The sequence below is a fragment of the Daktulosphaira vitifoliae genome, unplaced genomic scaffold (genome assembly GCF_025091365.1).
Source record: "Daktulosphaira vitifoliae isolate Bord-2020 unplaced genomic scaffold, ASM2509136v1 Scaffold_1, whole genome shotgun sequence".
Lineage (NCBI taxonomy): Eukaryota > Metazoa > Arthropoda > Insecta > Hemiptera > Phylloxeridae > Daktulosphaira > Daktulosphaira vitifoliae.
In genome coordinates, this window is record NW_026099572.1 from 61,856,502 (window position 1) to 61,878,415 (window position 21,914).

Here is a 21,914-nt window from a genome sequence, read left to right on the forward strand (position 1 = left end):
AAAAAAAAAAATTTATTTTACCATAACTTTTAGCTCAATTGGTAAGTTTGACATTGACATAATTAAATAGAAAATTTTATGACAATTAAAAAAATTGTATCGTTAAGATCAATATGCAGTCAGAAAGTTTTATAATTACTATTTATTGTAAATTTATCAGAAAAGCTCAATATTTTTTTGCATTTTTATGGTAATAGATAACTTAAATAGAAGTAATAGTAATAATTTCCTAGGAACTTTTGTTGTTTGTTGAAAAGATTCTATAATTGAAATATTGAGAACTTATTTAATTTTAATGATTTACTTTAACTAAATGTACCAATCAAAACAAAGTTGTTAAAAAGGATTACTCAATTGAGTTTATTATAAAATTTGATTATATTTGTAAAAATCAATTGTTAATTCAGGAGAAAAAACAATCATTTTTTTTAGAAATGATTTATATAGCAACACGTTAGAAAAAAATTTGAATATTATAGTCTAATAGTAGCACACACAAACAGAGTAATAAAATTATTAAATTACAAAGTAAAATGATTTAATTTTGTAGTTGAAACCTATCATATCAAACTTCATTCGTTAATAAATATTTTGAAAACATTAGAAATTAATGATTTTAATTGTCTTTATGGAGACGATGTAATAACTAACTGTTTAATTGATAAATTAGAATTTTTTTTTCAATTTTTGAGAGTAATATCTTCAACTAGATACGAATTGTAGTAATTTGACGTATTGTTGAAAAAAGTAGGTCAAGTTAGAGCAGAGAAAATAAATGATAGTCACAAAAAAATATCTTCTCCGCTTTGCATCGAAGCGAAAACTTAAAATATAGTAAAATAATTTTAATACGAATAAGAAATTTCTTCTTGCAAGGGGCGACTAAAGTGATGGGATCCTTGATCTTTATTGAAGTTATTGAATCTAAATGTGATAAAAATCAAACGAGTTAAAATTTATACTAACTTAAAAAGAATTAAGAAAAAATGCAAAAAATTCATTGCCATATGCGGGTTGGAACCTCGTACCCCAAGCGTGTAAAACATAAATTTTACCAACTCGGCAACCGTACGTTGCTTCCGGCGGTTGAAAAATTGGCTATTTAAGCTAGTTCAAATTTCAAAGTTATTTTTCTCGACTTAAAAGAAACAAACATATTTAAATAAGTTTAACTATCTATACTATATCAATTTTAATTTATATAATATTTATGAAAATCTGTACTCCCCTTGTCAGGTATTTTAAAATAAAATAAAATACAAAACCCAGAATTTTAACACAAAAATAGCATATTTTTGCATACGGTAGTCATTTTTACCATGAAGACAAATCCAGAGGTCAAATTTTTTTTTTTCACATTAAAGTATATTACATAAGCTTTAATTTAAGATATATTTAAAAGTGTCAGTATTTCCGGAATACTTTCAAAAATTAAATTGAAAATATCGTAGTAACAATACGCATGTTTAAAGTTTTGACCCCCCTTGTTAAAGGGGTATGATCCGATTTACAAAAAAAGCGTGCCAGATGAAAGGGGTATATAAATATTTATTATAAAAAAATAATAATATTGATCCATACATTTTTCCAAAAGTTATATAAAATATAAATTAAATAATATAACATATAAAATCGAGATTTTTTTCACGGAAATCGTACGTTTTTCTTTAACTTTGATGTCCGTTTTCACCACGAAGACAAGTCCAGAGGTCAAATTTTTTTTTTTCAAATTAAAGTATATTACATAAGCTTTAATTTAAGATATATATAAAAGTGTCAGTATTTCCGGAATACTTTCAAAAATTAAATTGAAAATATCTTAGTAACAATACGCATGTTTAAAGTTTTGACCCCCCTTGTTAAAGGGGTATGATCCGATTTACAAAAAAAGCGTGCCAGATGAAAGGGGTATATAAATATTTATTATAAAAAAATAATAATATTGATCCATACATTTTTCCAAAAGTTATATAAAATATAAATTAAATAATATAACATATAAAATCGAGATTTTTTTCACGGAAATCGTACGTTTTTCTTTAACTTTGATGTCCGTTTTCACCACGAAGACAAGTCCAGAGGTCAAATTTTTTTTTTTCAAATTAAAGTATATTACATAAGCTTTAATTTAAGATATATATAAAAGTGTCAGTCTTTCCGGAACATTTTCAAAAGTTAAGTTGAAAAAGTTCTACTTTCTATACGCATTTTAAAAGGTTTGCACCCCCCCTGTATAAAGGGAAATGGTCCGATTTTAAAAAAAAGTATGTCGAATGAAAGAAGTATATATAAAGTATTTATCATTAAAGAATAAAGTTGATTCATGCATTTTTTAAAAAGTTATAGCAACATAATGTTAAAAAATGTAAAATATAATATCAAGAATTTTTTCACAAAAATAGCATATTTTTGCATACGGTAGTCATTTTCACCATGAAGACAAGTCCAGAGGTCAAATTTTTTTTTTTCAAATTAAAGTATATTACATTAGCTTTAATTTAAGGTATATATAAAATTGTCAGTCTTTCCGGAACATTTTCAAAAGTTAAGTTGAAAAAGTTAATTTTTTGTAAAAAAGTTACCATTTTGAAACCCCATCCTTTGGGCTGTTAAAGGGTCAAATGTTCACAAAAATATATAAAATGATAGGTAATTATCTAAGGTATCTATAAAAAAAAAAATTATATTGATTCGGTCATTTTTAAAAAAGTTATGGCAATTTTAAGTAAAAAAAATTGAAAAAATATCGAAAATTAGCGATTTTTAAATTTGTAATTTTTTGGGGGATTTCCCCCGTTTACGGGGAACGAGGGAATTTTTTTCAATTTTTGAGGGTAATGTCTTCGACTAGATACGATTTGTGATCTTTTTACATATTGTTCATCAAAATCGGTCCAGCGAGAGCTGAGATTGAGCGTTCACAGACACAAAAAAAAAAAATAAAAAAAAAAACACATCATAGTAAAATTAATACCTTCTCAGCTTCGCATCGAAGCTAAAAAAAAAAATTTATGTGAAATTTCAAACTTAAATGACTTTCTAAAAATGGTGCTTTTTTTGAGAAAATTGGCGTTTTTGAATTCATCTAAACTATTAAGAAGTTATTATTTTATAATGATTTTCAAATGTGGTATTGTATAGTATATAATCTATGTTTCAACTAAATTTCAAATATTTAAAACAATTTTCTTGGGATTTAGAGGCCTACAAAGTTAGAAATTTTATAAAAAGACACGTATTCTAGGTGCATTATCTCTGTTGGAGGGCCTAATTTCAAAATTTTTTTTTTTTAGTTTTTTAGTTATATATCTGCTTAATACACCATAAAAATTTAAAGTTTGAGAAAAAAGTTTAACATGTAAAATTCAGCATTAGAAAATCAGTAAAAATCCGTTAAAAATCATGTAATTTAATGATAGTTTTTTGTTGTTTTCAAACCTTGTTTTTGTAATTTTTTTTTATTACTGTGTATGTAATATATTACAATACAATGTAACTATTAAATATTATAATTATTACATATAAACTTTTCTGTGAGAACAGTGTATAGGTTTTATAGGTTATATTGTGGATATTTTAGCTTCGATGCAAAGCTGAGAAGTTATTAATTTTACTATGATGTGTTTTTTTTTTTGTGTCTGTTACCACTTTTCTCAGCTCTCACCGAACGGATTTTTTTTAACGATACATCAAAAGATCACAAAGCGTAACTAGTCGAAGACATTATCCTCAAAAATTGAAAACATTTCCCTTGTTCCCCGTTAATGAGGGAAACCTCCAAAAAAATTACAAATTTAAAAATCGCTAATTATCGAAATTTCACATACATTTTTTTTTTTTTTTTAATGTTAACTTTAAGTTATATCCTAAAATCCTAAATCCTAAAATTTGAAGTCCATTGAGTTAATATTGAATAATCTGTGTGTTTTTTAACGTTCTGACTATTTTTAACATTTTTTACATTAAAATAGCCATAAAAATCGGAAGGTCATAAAAAAAAAAAAAATTGTTTTAANCATAAAAATTGGAAGGTCATAAAAAAAAAAAAAATTGTTTTAATCTAATTATAGCATAAATAATAAACCCTGAAAATTTAAGAAAAATATGAGGTGGTCTTGCAACCATTTCTGGATGATTTGGCATGGATTGACCCAGTAGCTTGCTGTACTACATAGAATAAAATTCGACTCGAATGATGAAAATTTTAAAATATTACATTTAACATATCAATGTTATAGGTAAACCTCTAAAATTATTTAAATAATTGAAAAATATGAAAAATAAGGACCCACTAGTGGGACACCCATTTACTGTACAATCACATATCATGATCACTAGTACTCCTGGAAAACTGACAGTAGAGCAAGTCATACCAAATGTAGCTGTTATCACAAACAACAAAGTACGACTATGAGCGACTACGGCCGTCGTAATACCAAAAAATCTTGTTGGACATACATCGGTTAGTACAAGTTTACCGAAAACTGAATTATATATAGAAGGAGAACTACGTACTTCAAAGCAATTGGTCCCTCGATGTTTAGTCTCGACTGACGATCAAGGGCTAACACAAGTGCCTGTTTTGAACTTGTCAAATGAACAATTCGTTGTCAAAAAAGGTGACAAAACCTTCACTGAGTTGTGTAACAACAATGAAATGTGTATTCGTGAAGTAAATAATGAATTAATTACTACAGACGAAGTTATCACAGACTTAGACACTGATCAATTACAAGACGTACTGGCAATGATACACGAATATGGTGATCTCGTGGCGAAAAATATATGACAAGTTGGGTGTACACATTTAGCGGAAATGAAACTTAATATGAATGACGATCAGCCAGTGGTATATCGACTATCTTTTCACGAACGAATACAAGTACGTAATTTAGTCAATGAACTCAAGGATGCGGATATTGTGAAATACAGTAATTCACCATACTCCAGTCCAGTATTGTTGGTCAAGAAGAAAACGGGAGAAAACCAGAGGCGAACGGTACGGATATCCTAGTTTTCCGGTGCTGGTGTTCCGTTCAAAGACACGGTGATCGTGGACCGACTTGTCGCTCCTCGCTCACTGATCCTCCGAGCCCGTCAAATAGCACCCAGTGCTATCGCTGATAACAGTTGTAGGTGAATTCTTCGGAAAGAAACCCACATAAACGATACTTGCCTAGCTTAATTAAATTAGATTAATTAAAATTAATACTAATTAGAGAAAACGGTGTTTAAGTAATATGTAATACATATGCATTATATAACTAGATACCAATAACACTCAAGAGTGTAACTAAAGGATGGCTTGTCTTTGATGTGTTTTCTCAGTTGATTAACAAAATATATATTTATAATATTTTAAAAGATATTTTTAATGCACATTGTAGAACAATTTTTACTGTAATATTCTGCATTTATTATCTTTAATATATTCTCAAAATATGCATAAACAAATATTTAAAAAATTATTTTGTGAGCATATTATAGAAATATTTCAAATAGAATAATGTTCTATCATATTATATTAAAATATATTATATTTTTTATCATATTTATGAGATATTATCACAATATTTGCTTCAAATTATTTTAAAATGTATTTTTTTTAAGAATATTTTGACAATATTAATATATCGAAATTGCTATATATGTTATTTCGACCTCCCACATCAGCCATCCTCATATCGTATTCAATAACATCCCTCCATCTCTTTTTTGGTCTTTCTCTACCTCTTCTACTTTCAACATTCATTTCCATTCCTGTATTTATAGCTTCCGATTCCTATCTCTGATTTCAAACCATCTAAGTCTATTTTCTGTCATCTTATCCATAATTGACGTTACACCTATACCACCTCTTATATGTTCATTTTTTACCCTATCTTCTCTAGTTACTCCATTCATTCATCTAAGAATTCTCATCTCTGCTGCACTCACTCTCTACATTCTCTGTCAACTCCCCAACATTCATTATAGCCGGTTTTACTACAATCTTATAGAACTTACCTTTCAGCCTCTTTTATCGCTTAACACATCAGATGATTCTCTCTACTTCACCTACCTGGACTTAATCATGTGTCTTACTTACATCCTCGTCAATACTATCATTCTTTGCGCAATTGATCTTAAATACTTAAAACTTTCTCTATACTTTTCTATAACTTGTCTCACGAAAAAATTTGACTCCGTCTTTGACTTTTTAGGCAAAGTGGTTCTCTCTCTATGGTTTCAATCCGTAGATTGGTTTGCAGCCATCTTCCAGTCTTCCCTCTTATCCGCCTTCCTTTTCATTTCCACATATGAGTCACATCCTCGATCCTTTATTATCTGTTGAATGAATTCCAATCTTGGTCTACCCCTACGGTTCCTTCCTATTACTGTTCCTTCTATTATCAATTTCAACAATCCTTCGTGTCTCATTATATGACCTATCCAATCGTTGTGTCTTCTGACTATGTTATTCCATAGTAACTTTCCATCTGATATTCTTTCCAGTACTTCCACGTTGGTTACTCTGTCCATCCAACTTATCCTTAGCATCCTTCTATAGCACCACATTTCAAACGCCTCAAGCCTTCTTTTTTCTTCCATTGTTATTGTCCAGGTTTCACACCCGTACATGCATGCATCTTTAATAGGTTTTTTTTTATTTTTAGACTCATGCTTCTTGATGTAAATATAGTTTTCTTTTTGTTAAAGGCTATTTTAGCTTGACAGATACGTTTTATAATTTCACTTCTGTTTCTTCCATCCTTGCTAATTGTGCTTCCCAGGTATGTAAATTCATCTACTTGTTCTATTGTTTGGTTTCGTATATTTATCTGTATTGTATTATTTTCCCTTTCACATACCATTACTTTTGTTTTCTTCACATTTATTTTCATTTCCAACTCTTTTTCGAATGTTTTATCCAAAGCTTTAATTAGTTGAACCAGATTTTTCTCGCATTCAGCAATTAAAGCTATGTCATCGGCAAAACGTAACATACTTATTTTTTGTCCATTAATCTTTATCCCTAGATTGGCATTTTCCTTTATCATATCTATTGCTTCTTGAATATATATATTGAATATATGCGTTGAATATAATTGGGGATAATGTACAACCTTGTCTAACTCCTCTGTTTATTTTTACTTCTTCTTCCTCATCTTGGATCCTTATAACTGCGAATTCATTCTTGTATAGGTTATATAGAAGTTTCCTATCTGTTTATTTTAACCCCAATCTTTTCATCATGTTAAACATTACCTTCCAATTTACATTATCAAATGCAAAGTGGTTATAATACTTTAAAATATTATAATACTATTACTAATATTATTTTATGGTGTCATTGTAAAAATTACAAATTACATCACTACAATCTTTTAGCACGTATCTTACAATACTATTTATATAAAAAGGACATCATAAAAATTCAATGGATAGGTCTAGTGAAAGTTTTAGATCTTAAGTCATAAAATGCAACCGGCATCACCGAGCGTTTTTCTTGAAAGCAGTAGAAAATTTAAAACCTTAGCAGGTGAGTGGCATACATTTTCTGACCTCGGGAACAATTTTCCTAAAGTCACGTGACTTAATTCTTTCGTTAAATTTTGATTTGAATGAGCACGCTAATTAATTTCCCAGCAAAACGTTTATTCCTTGTTTTATTATATATTACTATAATTTAAAACATTCCATTCTCTACCTTATAAAAGAGTTACTCCTTGCCATCCGGTGGGCTAATCCGTCCGTAACAGGTGACGCCGCAGTTCTTCCTCACCTAGTTTAGCAGATACCTTTCCTAGAGTGGGTTTGCAGATATTCACCACCTTAACTGCTGTATAGTCGTAATTTAAGGTGCATGGCATAACACCGCCGCAAATTCTATTTCACCAATAAGGATCATGCGCGCATGTCGGAAAACGCAACCCCACGTGTCCCTCAAGCTACGTAACCAAGACCAATCGAGTCTGATACCACGAATCTGGCATGCTGAACCGACAGCATGGACTTCTAAATTCCCCTGTTTACCAATTGTAGCGAAGCAGCCTTGGACTGGTCACGGCCGACGCGAACATCTCTCTGTTTTGCCTGCCACATAAAAAACCCTACAGATTCCTAAATATGCCAGGACTGCTAAAATCCCCAACTGTTCGACCAGAATTCTAGAATAATGATATGGAGACCCAGCTTTAGGGGCAAACTCCAACAGATCATAAGTTTACCCGCATTTTCTACATAAAACTTATTTTTTACTGAAGTAGTTTACTTTTTTTAACGTTAAAAAATTAAGGGAATCGATGAAGTTTCATTAGCACTACAAATATAGACAATAAACTAGATTACTAACTGCCTATACATTCAATAATAGAGTAAAATAATATTTTTTTATGCCAAACATTGGCAGTCTCTATACTTCGTATACAGACTGCCGCAGTATTTATTAGACTTCGTATTTATACTTCGTGAACAAATTTGTTATCAATAAAAAAATGTATAGGGACTGATTATATTTGGCCTAAAAGAAAATGGATTCAACTTTTATCACGAGTTAGCTATCTAGTTTATCATCTATATTTGTGATTAGTACAGAAATAAGTTTTTTGTAAAATTGATAAAATTGTAATATGTTTATTTTTCCATGATAATGTAATCTACGCCGCAAGGTGGATTTATCTTGCTACGCCGCCAAAATTATGTTTTCTTACAAACGTTATCAATCAAATGTTTTATAATACTTAAAAACTGCTAAATTTTCATACGATTGTTAGCAGTTTTACACTATTGCACGTCGTTTTTTTTCTGTGATGTTTTACTCATTTCTGTGACAATTATGAAGTAATCCAAATGATTTTACAGTATAACTTATGGATATTTCTAACAATGTTTTATGATATACTTAGCGTTTTAACACAATATGATCAATATATATATATTTCAAATATTTTACATGATATTCATTTATATTAAAATACTAACTTTTAAAATTGAATATTATAAATTGAATTGAAGTATTTAGTTTTATTATGGCAACTTAAAAAGTATAAGTTTAGGTAAGTAATATGTTAATATAGTATCATTACTTTTGCAAAATTCTTTAAAACGTTTTTTTACATTTTCTAGTGATTAGTTATTTTATATTTCTTAAAAGCATGAACTTTTATAGCATTATCAGATTAAATGTATTTCTTGTTATTAAGCGACTTTTAGAAGTGGACAGTTTTATAAAATATTGTGCAGGACAAATAATATCTTTTTTTTAATTATTAATACCTTTTATGTAGTAAAAAATTCTCAATTTATAGATTCTTTTTATTGTTTTAAAATAATATTTTCTATCCATTATTTCTATCATTTGATAATTTTACTGAATAATGGAAATCAGTGATGTAACTTATACTAAATTTTTGTATCACAAAAATGTTGATTGTGTATGAAACAATGTCATCATTTTTGACCTACATTTGTTCATATTAAATTTCTTTATACATTATATGATGCCAGTTTGCAAAACAAATGATGTCTTAAAAAGTTTAACTCGCTCTGTTGAGATGAACTCCTTCTAGCTAAACAGAGCTGTTCTTAAGATTTATATGGCATAGAACCTGTTAATTAATGTTGTTGATAACATTAATTGATTAGACATTTTCTTATCTGTTTGGAGATTATTTCTATTTCAATAATTGACTTAATGATATGATTAATCCTTAACTTTATGTAGAAATTTGTTATGTAATAAAATATTACAAAAATACAATTGAAAAACTTTAATTATTTAGAATATAAATCATTAATCTAAAGTTTTAATTTTTAAATTAAATAGTTTACACAAAATTGGCTACATTAGTTCTCAATTTCTATAATACTCAGATTCCTTTTTTCCACGTAATGTTTTTAGTTATTTCACTATGTCTACTCATATTTTTCTTTAAATAACCACCTCAATAATTCTTTCTTGCTTTGTATATTATTGATTTCATTCCTACACTTCCATATAAAATCATTCTCATTTTTTTTTTTTACAAAAATATATTTTCAGTGTATATGATGTTCTGGACTTTATAACTTTATAACTGGCATTTATAACTTTGATAGAATTATCATTTTGTTGAAATTTTTTAAAAATAATTATTGGTTTCTTAGACTACAATTAAAGCATATTTTGTAGTATTTATCACTAATATAAAAATACAAATTTTAATTTAGAAAAAACTATTTGTAACCCTTTTCTTATAAAAAATATTGAAGGATCACTAAAAATCTTATTCATTGAGTTAATTAATTGTCTTTTAATATAGGGTAGGTATGGAACACAGATAGAGTATACATACACTAGTATGTATACTCTATATATTATGTATATATATATATATAGTATGTATACTCAATATACCCACCCTCACTATATATTAAAATACCTGTAACACAATGAGTATATGTTATAAAATTGTTATTAACTCATCAAAATTGTTTTTAAGAAAAAGGCATATATGGCTATTTCAAAATGTTGTGTTTTTTTTTACTTATTAATGATTAATAATAACGGGCTTTAAACAAAGTCTAAACAGACAATAATTGTAAAAAAAAAATTTTCGACAAAGTGATAATTATATTAAAAGTTATAAGCATTGTCAGTTAGGTCTGAGACACTATATATTATATACTCTAATTACAAAAATTATGGTTTATCCTATTTGATATGTGTGTCTATTATGTTATCAGGTGACAGTATATTTCATGAAACCAAAGCAACTATAATATGGATAAAAATATGTGTTGTGTTAGTTCCTGTAAAAATATATTTCGACCTGGTGGTAGAAAATTTTATAGGTAATATACTTGTTAAAATTATTATTTTATATTTTTAATGTTAATAATTGTTTTATTATTAAAGGTTGCCTCTAGGTAACAAATTATTATTAAATAGTTGGTTAAATGCTATGGGAAATGAAGAAAAATTTGTACCATCTTCTGAATCAATGATATGCAGTGCTCATTTTATACCTTCTGATTATTATATAAAAGATGGTTGTATACGTATTCGTCAATCAGCTATACCTTCTAAAAGTTTAAAATGTCCACAATCATCTCAATCAATAAATTCTAAGAATAATGTTCCAAAAAAAATAAATAAATCAAAATCATTTGAACATTCATCAGTCGATCATCCTTACGCAAAACATGTCACTTGGACTACAAATGTATCTAATTCTTTGCCTGTTATAGTTAGTGTTAAAGGACAAGTTTCTGATATATCTGCTTTAAATAATTCAAACACAAATAATTATTCAGATAACCTCAATGAAGATTGCATGATAGTAAATGAAATTTCCAGACCACCAGCTACAGAAATTAGTAATAAATTTAATTTAGGCAGTAAAGTTCTTAAAAAAATTCAACCAAAAGTCAATAACAGTGTTAAAAACTCTCAAATTCCTTCAAAAATGTTTGTACGTAAACAAACAGGTCCAGTAGTTCCAAATCAGATGTATTTATTAGTGAGTACTAAAAGAGATCAAAATGGTTTACCAACTGATGTGCAATTAATTAAAACAGTTCAGAATGATGAAGCAAAAAATCAACCTAATACTTTAGTTATGCCTGCAATATCAAAGCCAGCTAATAAAGTAATTTTAGATCAGTTAAATGTGAAAATATTACCAAATAATATAATTAATAATAGCAACTTAAATAAAAATTCTATAAAATTGAAAAATATGCTACAACCTGAAGTACAGGTTAAACATACAGTGCCTCCAAGAATTGCTAAAAAAATAAAGGCATTAAACCAAAAAAACAGACGATTGAATTCAAGAATACAAAGTTTAATGGTTACTGTTAGAGATTTACAAGATATTCAAATAAAATATTTAAAACTTAAAGAAAGACTTCTTGATACTGAAGAAAAACTTTTAATGAAAGGCATCGACACATCTGAGTATTCAGCATTTTGTGATGATAAAAAACCTGTTACACCTATTAAGAAAAAAAAAACTACAGTTAACAAATCTCAAAATAATATGCCAAATGATATGAAAATTCAATCTACAGAGAAAACTAAAAAACATTTATTTATTTCTGTAAGTTCTCCAACCTATCAAGTACAAGAAAATAACAATGACACTTCTTTATTCATTACTAATAAAAATGTTATGTCTGAACATTCTTATGGAGTTATTTCTAAAGTTTCACAAAAATATTTTACATAAGTAAAAAGTTTAATGAATGAAATTTGTAAATATTATTCTTAAGATGTTTGATGGAAATCAACTTCAAAATTATATGACTGAGTTAACCAAAATTTTATTTATAATATATTGTTATATATTTAAAAATTTAATTTTAATTTAAGAAACATTTTTTATGTGACAGAAGATATTACTTATATTGAAAAATATTTTCATAATAGAATGGTTTTAATTGGTAATTTTAGTATAATTAATAAATTTGTTATAAAAATAATACACTATTCCATTAAATTTAAAGGTAGTAAAAATCGTTGTTAACTAAAATTAAAGTTTATTTATACCATGATATATATATATATTGACCTGTGTAGTCATGAATAATAATTGAATAAATATATTAGTGAATACTAAATATTCTATACCAAATACTAAATAATATAAACTTAAAAAGTGTTATATTTTTTTTGTATTGAAATAAAGTTAGTTTTTTTTTTTAATTTACTGATTTGATACAAACGCCCTATACTACTATACAAAACCTTAAATTTATAACAGTAAATTATTTTTATTAGTAAAAACTTTATTACATATAATATAAGAAATCATATTAAAACATGGATTTGTAAATTGTTAATTTTCAGTATTTTTTTGTAATATCTTTAAATCATTATTATAGGCTTATAAATTAGAAGAAAAACAATTTTTTTTATTTACAAAAGCAAGTCATTTTAAAAAGGTGAGCATCAAAATTTTTTATATATTATTTTGAAGTTTTTAATATATATTGTAGATGCGAATATACCTTGAGTTAAAAGGGGAAGGGTGGTTTAATAATGTATAATAATATTAAATGTATATAGGGTGATCTAAAAATCACGAATCAATTGATTACTCATAAAATAATTTTGAGAATTTTTTTTTGTTCACCCCTTATGCGTTATAGTAGTATTAACTTTTCTTTTTTTTTTAATAAATATGTGGATATTTAAATAGCTTATAAAATAGTAAATAAGAAAAAGGTAATATTATTTCATTTAACAATTTAATGTAATAACAGTAGGTAAGGATTAGGAGCTACAATTTTTATCGCTAAACATTTCTTGGTCCCACTCGTTTTCTCGCCTTGGCAGAAGAGTTAATAACTTCTGATTTTTTTTTTTTTTTTTTTTGCTCTTTAGGCTCGTTTAAGACTTTTAGCGACTTTCCCCAAAGAGGATTATTTTAACCATTGACACTCCGAGTTAGTTTATCCCCGGATTGAGGGATGGCGACTCTAATTACCAAACTAGTCACTGCCCCGGCAAATTAACCCGTCCATGACTGAGTTTCGAATCTAAGGCAGTTTGCGTCAAGCACTGTCGTGTTACCCCATCCCTTAATAACTCCTGAAATACTGGTCCAAAAGTTGTTAATGACCAGTCATTTTCTTAATTACATTATTTAATATTTCATGAGCTAGTTAAATATGTATGTTATAATTTCAAAAAATAAAATTGATGCCCTTTTATAAGTAACAATTTTTTTTTTAGAATATTACATTTTGTAATAAAATTAATTGCAATAAGCACAAATGTTTACATTAGTTGTAATAAATAGCTGATGAAGTATTAAATAACGTCAATATTAGTATAATGTAAGTTTTACCACAGTAGTAAGCCATTTTTAAATTCATAAGCAATATAATAATGTTCATACAAAGGGAAAGTGCAGGGTAAGCAAATTAATAATGGTGGGAAAAATAAATAAAGGGAAACATGAAAAGAAGGATAAGAAAAGATACGTTTTAAAATAAGTTTTTCAAAAATCTTGATAAATAAAGGAAGAAGACTGATGAGTCTATAAGATTCAGGAAAGTCCGGAAGTTTTCCTGGCTTGAGGACCATGATGTAATTAATGTAATAAGGTGTAATTAATAACTGGTAAATAATAAAATATATGATACCTAAAATTACCAAAAAAAAATTTCGTAACATAATTATTCTTTTAAGAAAAATCGCGTAGCTGCGTACAATCATTCTGTAATCATTTTGTTTATAATATCTAGAAGTTCTAAATATATGTATTCTTCATAGTTTAAAATTATAAATTAATATTAATAATATAACTAGGCATTTTACAGCTGATATATTATTGATAATGAATGTATAATACTTGTTAGCGAGTGAATGACTGATCTAATATAAGTTATAAAACATTAATCCGATATGGCCAATATCTGTTTATGTATGAATACTTTAACGCACGGGTTCTCAAACTGTGGTAGGAATGACTGGGGAAACTATGGTCAGTGGGTAATACCGGTCACCTCATTATTTAATAAACCCAAGCATCTAAAATTATGTTGACCCTATGTATAGATTAAGAATGATAAAAAAAACCTTATTCTTATTATAACGATATTATCAAAAAACGTTTTTAAGTTTAAATGTGTGAAAATAGTTTTCAGCGTTCATTTATCTAAAAAAAAAATTTTTAACAAATTTAATTTAAGGTAAACAAATTATTATATATTTATAATTTTTATAAACTATATTTCAGTGAATTTTTAAAAAATTATTTTATCCCTATATTTTTGCATGTATTTATGAATGGTCGATATTCTCCCGGGGTAGGGAGAATACCGGTCATTTGCATTAAAAAAGTAAAATATATTTATATATACAAGATTATATTTTAAAAATCTGGGACTCTGACATAATTCAGTCAATATGTTTATGCATCCATTTGTTGTAATAGCATAACATTTAGAGTCTTAGAACCAGTGATATAACAATTTTTGCTAAGGTGACCGTAGTTCTCCCAGTCACCCTACGCGTATCACTAATGGTACGCGGAAGGCCGCATAGTGGTAGAACGGAAAATTAAAAATAAATATTAGATTCTTAGCGTAGCGATGATTATACAATGTCGTGTGTTTTTTTAATGCTCGGATAATAAAGGTTAAATTTCACGGAAAATACGTCTATAAATAAGATATCGTATATAATCATTGATATTTACCGCGTACGTATGTAGATAATTTTTTATTATTTTATATCAGTACTAAATATTTTCTCTTCCGCCTTTTAGTTTATTGGTGCTAGTCAACTTAAATGTTGAATTTATGTCTTTAAAATTTAAAGTAGCAAGTACTAAAAAAGTAAAAACATAGAGAAGTGGTTAAATAAATCTACGTCTGAAAACTGTTCAGTAAGTTCTACTTCAAGCGCAAGTCAAGATGTGAATAATCGTATGAAAATAAATGTGTAAAGAAATATGATCCTGAGAACATTAATATTTAATTCACGGTAATATACATAAGCAATGAGCCTCAGTCTCAATGTGTTATCTGTTTTGAAATTCTTTCTAACCAAAGTTTGAAACCATCCTTATTAAATCGTCACCTTTCTACAAAACATTTAACGTTAGAAAACAAACCAAAGGACTATTTCGTTTGAAAATTATCAGAGATGAAAAGCACAAAGAAAATTATATCATCTTTTAGCGGTAGTACTGAAAAAGCAGTGGAAGCATCTTTTTTAGTGAGTTTAAGAATAGCGAAATGTGGAAAACCTCATACCGGCGGCAAAAGATATGGTAACTTGTATGTTAGGTGAACCACCGTCAGCTAAATAACTCGATATGATATCACTGTCAAATGATACTGTTCGCCGCAAGATTGAAAGTATTGAACGTTAAAGAAAAATTAATTGATCAAGTGAAAAATAGTGATTTTTTTTCCATACAACTTGATGAAAGTACAAATGTATTAAACTATGCTCAGCTTATGGTTTACGTGCGGTATGTATTTCAAATTTTAATCAAAGAGGATTTTTTATTTTGTGAAGCACTATCAACACGAACCACTGCTGATGAAATATTTAAAATGTTGAACCACTTTTTTGTTGAAAATGGATTAAACTGGAAAAAGTGTGTTGGTTTCTATTCTGACGGTGCTCGAGCTATGACAGGTAAACATGGAGGTGTTGTGACTAAAATAAAATTGGTTATAGAAAATTGTACTTTCATACATTGCAGCATCCACAGGGAAGCTTTAGTAGTAAAGCGTGTACTAGAACAATTTAAACTAGTACTCCAGGAAGCCATAAAAGTAGTTAGTTTTATTAAATCTCGGGCTCTGCAATCTCATTTATTTACAAAATTGTGTTCCGAAATGGGAAGTGATCACATTCAATTGCTTTTACATACGGAAGTAAGGTGGCTCTCTCGAGGAAGAATGCTTAGCAGGTTATTTGAACTACATACTAAGGTTCAGTTATTCCTAGGAGAGATCCATTTTGAACTCATAGATAAATTGACAGATAACTAGTGGAAAACAGCATTGACATACTTATCAGACATTTTCAATCGTTTCAATGTATTAAATTTAAGTTTAAGGTAAATCAATAAACAGATTTTCAATAAATAACAAAATTATGGCATTTATTAAGATATTTGAAATGATAAGTAATAATATTTCGAATAAAAAACTGCAGTCTTTTCCTAATTTGGAACAATTTGCAACAGAACATGAACTTAAAGTGGAATCTGATCACATAAAACAACATTGTAAAATGCTAAAAACAACGTTTGAAGAACATTTAAAAAAAATTTTTCTGAATTTTTTTGGATAAGAAACACATTCATTTTGTATTTGGATGATATTCTTAGAACACTAACAAACAATGAAAAAGTCTTTGATAGAATTGTCATGTGATGGAAATTTCAAAATGGAATTTACTAATTAGAATTCTGTAAGTTTTGGATAAAGATTAAACGAATACTCCTCAATGACCGAAGTAAAAAACAAGCTTTGAAACAAACCGAATCTCGAACCAAATTTACGCTAAAAATTAAGTAATACTGAACCAGATATTTCATCGCTAATATCAAATCTACAAATCCACGGTTCTCATTGGAAAATTGTTATTTAATTAATTAACAAATTAAGATATAAATTAAATTTTAATTCATATCTTAACTTTTAAACTCGAATAAATTTGTATTAATATATAAATAATAATTATATTGTAGTAACTGTATTTTTATTTAAAATAAATGCATTTAACTATGTAAAGTTTGTATCGTTCTATTTTTAATCATCTTTGTTATGCACTGATTAAGTGGTACACGAAAATAAAAATTAGAGAACCGCTACTTCAACGACTTCCACCTTATATTTTTCAAAAGATAAAAATAAAAACCGTTGATGTTTATTTTTTTTTAGTAGATCGATAAATAAGCGTAGAACATCAAACTCATTTGTTCATATTTAGATTTTCGAAAAATGAGCCACCTGTTAAATAAAATTTAACAAATGTTATATATTATTATAATTAATATATATTATATAATAATAATTATAACTCTAATAACTTTTTGTTAAAATAATTACTGAATGCAAAATTTCTACAAGTTATTGATATCATGTATCACTAAGGTTGCAGTATTTCTTAAAACTTATTTTTTATAAATGGCTTACGTAATTAGTTTGATAATAATAAACTATACTATATCAAAATTTTAATTACAACAAGAATTTTGCACTATCATAGAGTGTTTATTTATTTATTTTTTTGAACAAATTAAAATGCTAAATTTAAGATAAAGTTTGCAAATTGTAAAGTTATAAATATAAAAATTGTTTCAAATTTAATAGTTCGTATCGAATCGTTTTAAGAAAGTGATGTTAATCACTCAAATATCATTTACAGCATGATTCATTTATCATGAACCGCTTAATTAATTCAAAATAAAAATAATATTAATAATTCTTTTATTGGTTTCTTTTAGTTCAATGTTTTCTCAATGTAACAATTATAAAAACAATTTTATATTTATCCTTTATACCTTATAATAGTGTCAACTTTAATTTCTCATACGGCAACACACATAATTAACTAGCTTATTTATTAATGATCTAATTATGAAAATGACTGGTCGATAATTACTGTTGGACCAGTATTTCGGAAGTAATAGATATTATGCTAGAGGAGACGGGTGGGAAATGTCTAGTTATGAAAATAGCAGCATTTACTATTTATCTCCAGTAATTACTATAAGTTGTTAAATTGGGTTTCATCCAATTTTCGGCAACGATATGTTCAACAAGATTATAATCAGGTTCATTTGACTTATTGATCATTAAAATCGATTCAGTGAGCTAAGAATTTTTATGGACAGACATTAAATAAAACGTATACCATCACAAAACCAATACCTTCTCTTCTTCACATAGAAGCTAAAATTATAAGTGTTGATAAAATTAACTATCATCATTGGCGCTGACTGCTATATTTATGTATTGTAAATACAATATTTTTTATAGGCTTAATAAACGGTAAATTAAAAAATTTACGTAAAATAGATAATTCAAAATTAACATGACATTGAAATAGATATAATTGCTCTATACAAAATTAAAATTAAACTTAAAATTCTATTTTTAACAAGCCCATTCAAATTGATATTAAATGTAATATCAGTAATATCAACATAGATTCAGTACGAAGTATAATTTTTTCCGTTCCAACATTTCTCAGAAATGGAACTTTCTCTAAAAAAATTTTCTAGCTGTTTGCTTTGAAACAGAACACTAGAAAAAAATCGTTTCGCAAAAAAGCATCAGAATAATCCCATTAATTTACATTTCCATAGTATTTATTAATAAAATTTAAATTATCATCATAATTCTTCACATTACTCTGTTATAAAATTTAAAACATTTATTTAAATTGGCTCACTATAGGATCTAACTGCCCGGGGGGGGGTAGTATTATTTCTACCCAATTCAAATAATTTAACAAATTACGTTATTATAACTAGATTTATTTAATTCTATAATTTAAAATTCTTAAAAAAAACTTATATTTTTTTAATATTTAGCTGGAATTAAGTTAGAAAAAGTCCCGTTTCAAAGCAATCTTGGAACGGTATGAAATTTCGCGTTCTGGAACAACATTTTTGTTCCGTTTCTAATCTCTAAATATCACGATATTTCAATACAATATCAATGTCAAAATTTTACCAAAAAACTGCCAATATCCAAATCATATCGATATTCGATAATTGTTGTCGGTTCCTACTATTTATAAATAAATACTTATATATTTACAAGTATATGATAGTAATATATTTTTAATTTTATTTTTTCCTGTACAATCATTAATAGTTATATACACAAAAGAATTCTCATTAAATTAGAAAAAAGGTTAAACATTTCCAACTTTGAGAACTTTTTCTCGAAAACATTTAATAATTTAATATATTTATCTCTAGTTAGCTTATAATTTTAATTATTACCATTAAATATATTGTATTTATTCAATAGATTTGACAAGATTTTACGTATGCTGAAGTATAATGTAACATAATAATAGTATGACATTTAAATTTAAACAAAAACCTTCTATTTTAAGAGTACACATGAAAAGAGAAAGAAATCGACCTTGAATTAAATGTAGCTATCGATGGTAGCCGTTAATCTCAATTTAGCTCAACTCGTATTGTGAATTAATTTTATGATAATGTAACCTTCAAGTGTTTGTGGGTTGAATATTTTTGCAAAAGTTTCAATTGAAACTATTAATAATAATAAAGAATTATAAAATAATTCTGTGAATTCCAATATCTTAATATTATATTTTAATATTTAAATTTTAACTATACTAATGCATCATGAGTGATTTCAATGATTCCTTTCATTGTGATCTTACATTCACGGAAGAAGAGTTCTGTAACCTATTAAAAAAAACGCTAATAGTTATTTTATCTTTACAAAACATAATATTAATCGAGTAGTGCAAATGAATAAAGGGGATATTGTGATGATGCTCTCACGATGGGGTGTGGTATAAACGAATTCTTTCTTAAATTAAATCTTTTGTGCTATCTAAGTAACATTACAATAGCTATTGAAACACAACAATAATAGATAAAAGTTCAGTAAAAATGTTTAAATATTTATTTTGAAATTTAATTGAAATAAAATATACAGGCTTTTTATACAGCAATTTATTTATAAAAAAGAAATAAAAGTTCATACAGTAGAACTGTATTAATAGCATGTATTTAGATATATATTTAGATTTAGATTATAGTTGGAAGTTATGACTCAAAAGCAGAAAATAAAATAAATTTTGGATTAAATATTTTTATCTGTTCAATACTCCATCAGATTTACTTCATGAAACACATTTTTCAGACTCGTAAGAATAGAAACTTATTGTAGTCATTTAAAATCTAATAAATAAAAAAAAAAATTATTAATATTATTGATAACACTAAAAGTATTACAGAATCTAATATATTGTTTTGACTGGATAATGAATAAAATTATAGTGAAGTAGTTTTTTTTGAAGCCAATACGTTTGGTTACTTTAAATTATACTATAGTTATTTAAATATAGAGTGATTAATTTATAATTGACTTCATGATTTTTCTTAAAATAATAATGTTTAAAACACCTAGCTTTGTTAAGCCATATTTCATTGTCAAATAGTTAAATATTTTTAGGTCTATCCATTTTATCTTATTAGAGTATTCACTTGAATTTTTAGCTTCGTTGCAAAACTGAGGTATTTTTCTTGAAAATATGATAATTAACATGGAACAAAGATCACCAATTGAGTGTGAAGTAGCTGGTTTTAAAGTTTAATCACCTTTAAAAATATAAAATGACACCATTTTTCAGTAAATTTTTCGTATAATAATAGTGTATACGTTTGACCAATTAAATACTTGAGATATTAGGAATTGTTTTTCAATTATTATTGTATTTCTAATCAATCTTTTACCTGTAAATAATGTGGGGATTGCTGCTTTCTAGTAGGAAAGTTCTTATTGTTATTATTCTGTTATATATGTCTATTTCAAGTTCGTTCGATGAAAAAATCACATTAGTCCCTTCAGATTTCATCTTGAATTTATGTATACGATAGTAAAAAAAATGCTTAACTCTGTGAGAGTAAAGAAGAAAATACCAATAACTTACTCGACCTTAATTTTGCATGCTGTGATTCACAATATGTGTGGTTATATTTATGTATTTTTATCACGATATTTTGTTAATTCGTTACAAAAATACTATTATTTATATTGTAGTACACACGTGTTGCTGGAGACCGGTTAAAGAACAAAGTCGTCATGTGTTTATTAGCAAAATAGTGTTATTGAAACATATCTTAAACTGGTTATCCGCGAGTGCAGCGCATCATTACGATGTAGTAGGGAATCATTTGGTCGCCACCGCTATAGAAACTAGTTATAGTCTTATTAGTTATTAGACTGAGCGCGACTCTTGTGTAGTCTGTTGACGGCAGCGAAACTGACCCGTCGGTCATTTGGTGTTACACGCACGTTCTTCTGGATCGACCACATAAATCGCATGCATTCGTTGAATTAAAATAAAAATAACACACCAAAATTATCAGTGTTTGTTGCGTCTGTATAAATTGCAACACTTGTTATCAATAAATTTCTGTGATTTTTAATTTTAATTTATATTTTGTTTTTTGTGATGCCACTTTTTCAAACTAAAATTTTATTACTGAATTNATATTATTTATCACGATATTTTGTTAATTCGTTACAAAAATACTCTTATTTATATTATAGTGCACACGTGTTGCTGGAGACCGGTTAAAGAACAAAGTCGTCATGTGTTTATTAGCAAAATAGTGTTATTGAAACATATCTTAAACTGGTTATCCGCGAGTGCAGCGCATCATTACGATGTAGTAGGGAATCATTTGGTCGCCACC

At 27.1% G+C, this 21,914-nt stretch overlaps 1 protein-coding gene and 1 long non-coding RNA gene across 2 annotated transcripts; one reads left to right on the forward strand and one right to left on the reverse strand.

Moving 5' to 3' along the window:
- Window positions 1–8,692: 8,692 nt before the first annotated feature.
- On the forward strand, window positions 8,693–12,555 carry LOC126894021 (uncharacterized). The gene is made up of 3 exons (XM_050664647.1): window positions 8,693–9,038; window positions 10,708–10,815; window positions 10,880–12,555. The coding sequence occupies exons 2-3, from the start codon at window positions 10,745–10,747 to the stop codon at window positions 12,192–12,194; spliced, it is 1,386 nt and encodes a 461-aa protein (XP_050520604.1). The 5' UTR covers window positions 8,693–9,038; window positions 10,708–10,744; the 3' UTR covers window positions 12,195–12,555.
- Window positions 12,556–20,219: 7,664 nt separating this feature from the next.
- LOC126896213 (uncharacterized) lies at window positions 20,220–21,589 on the reverse strand. Its single transcript, XR_007701803.1, has 3 exons — window positions 20,949–21,589; window positions 20,700–20,813; window positions 20,220–20,393 (listed from the first exon to the last, which is right to left on the reverse strand). It is a non-coding gene; the product is annotated as an uncharacterized LOC126896213 (long non-coding RNA).
- Between the last annotated feature and the right edge of the window lie 325 nt (window positions 21,590–21,914).

Bases quoted from the DNA above. Each gene is read 5' to 3' on its own strand.
- LOC126894021 (XM_050664647.1), top strand. From the start codon at position 10,745: ATGGATAAAAATATGTGTTGTGTTAGTTCCTGTAAAAATATATTTCGA. The intron at 10,816-10,879 runs GTAATATACTTG...TTATTATTAAAG, and splicing joins GGTGGTAGAAAATTTTATAG to GTTGCCTCTAGGTAACAAAT.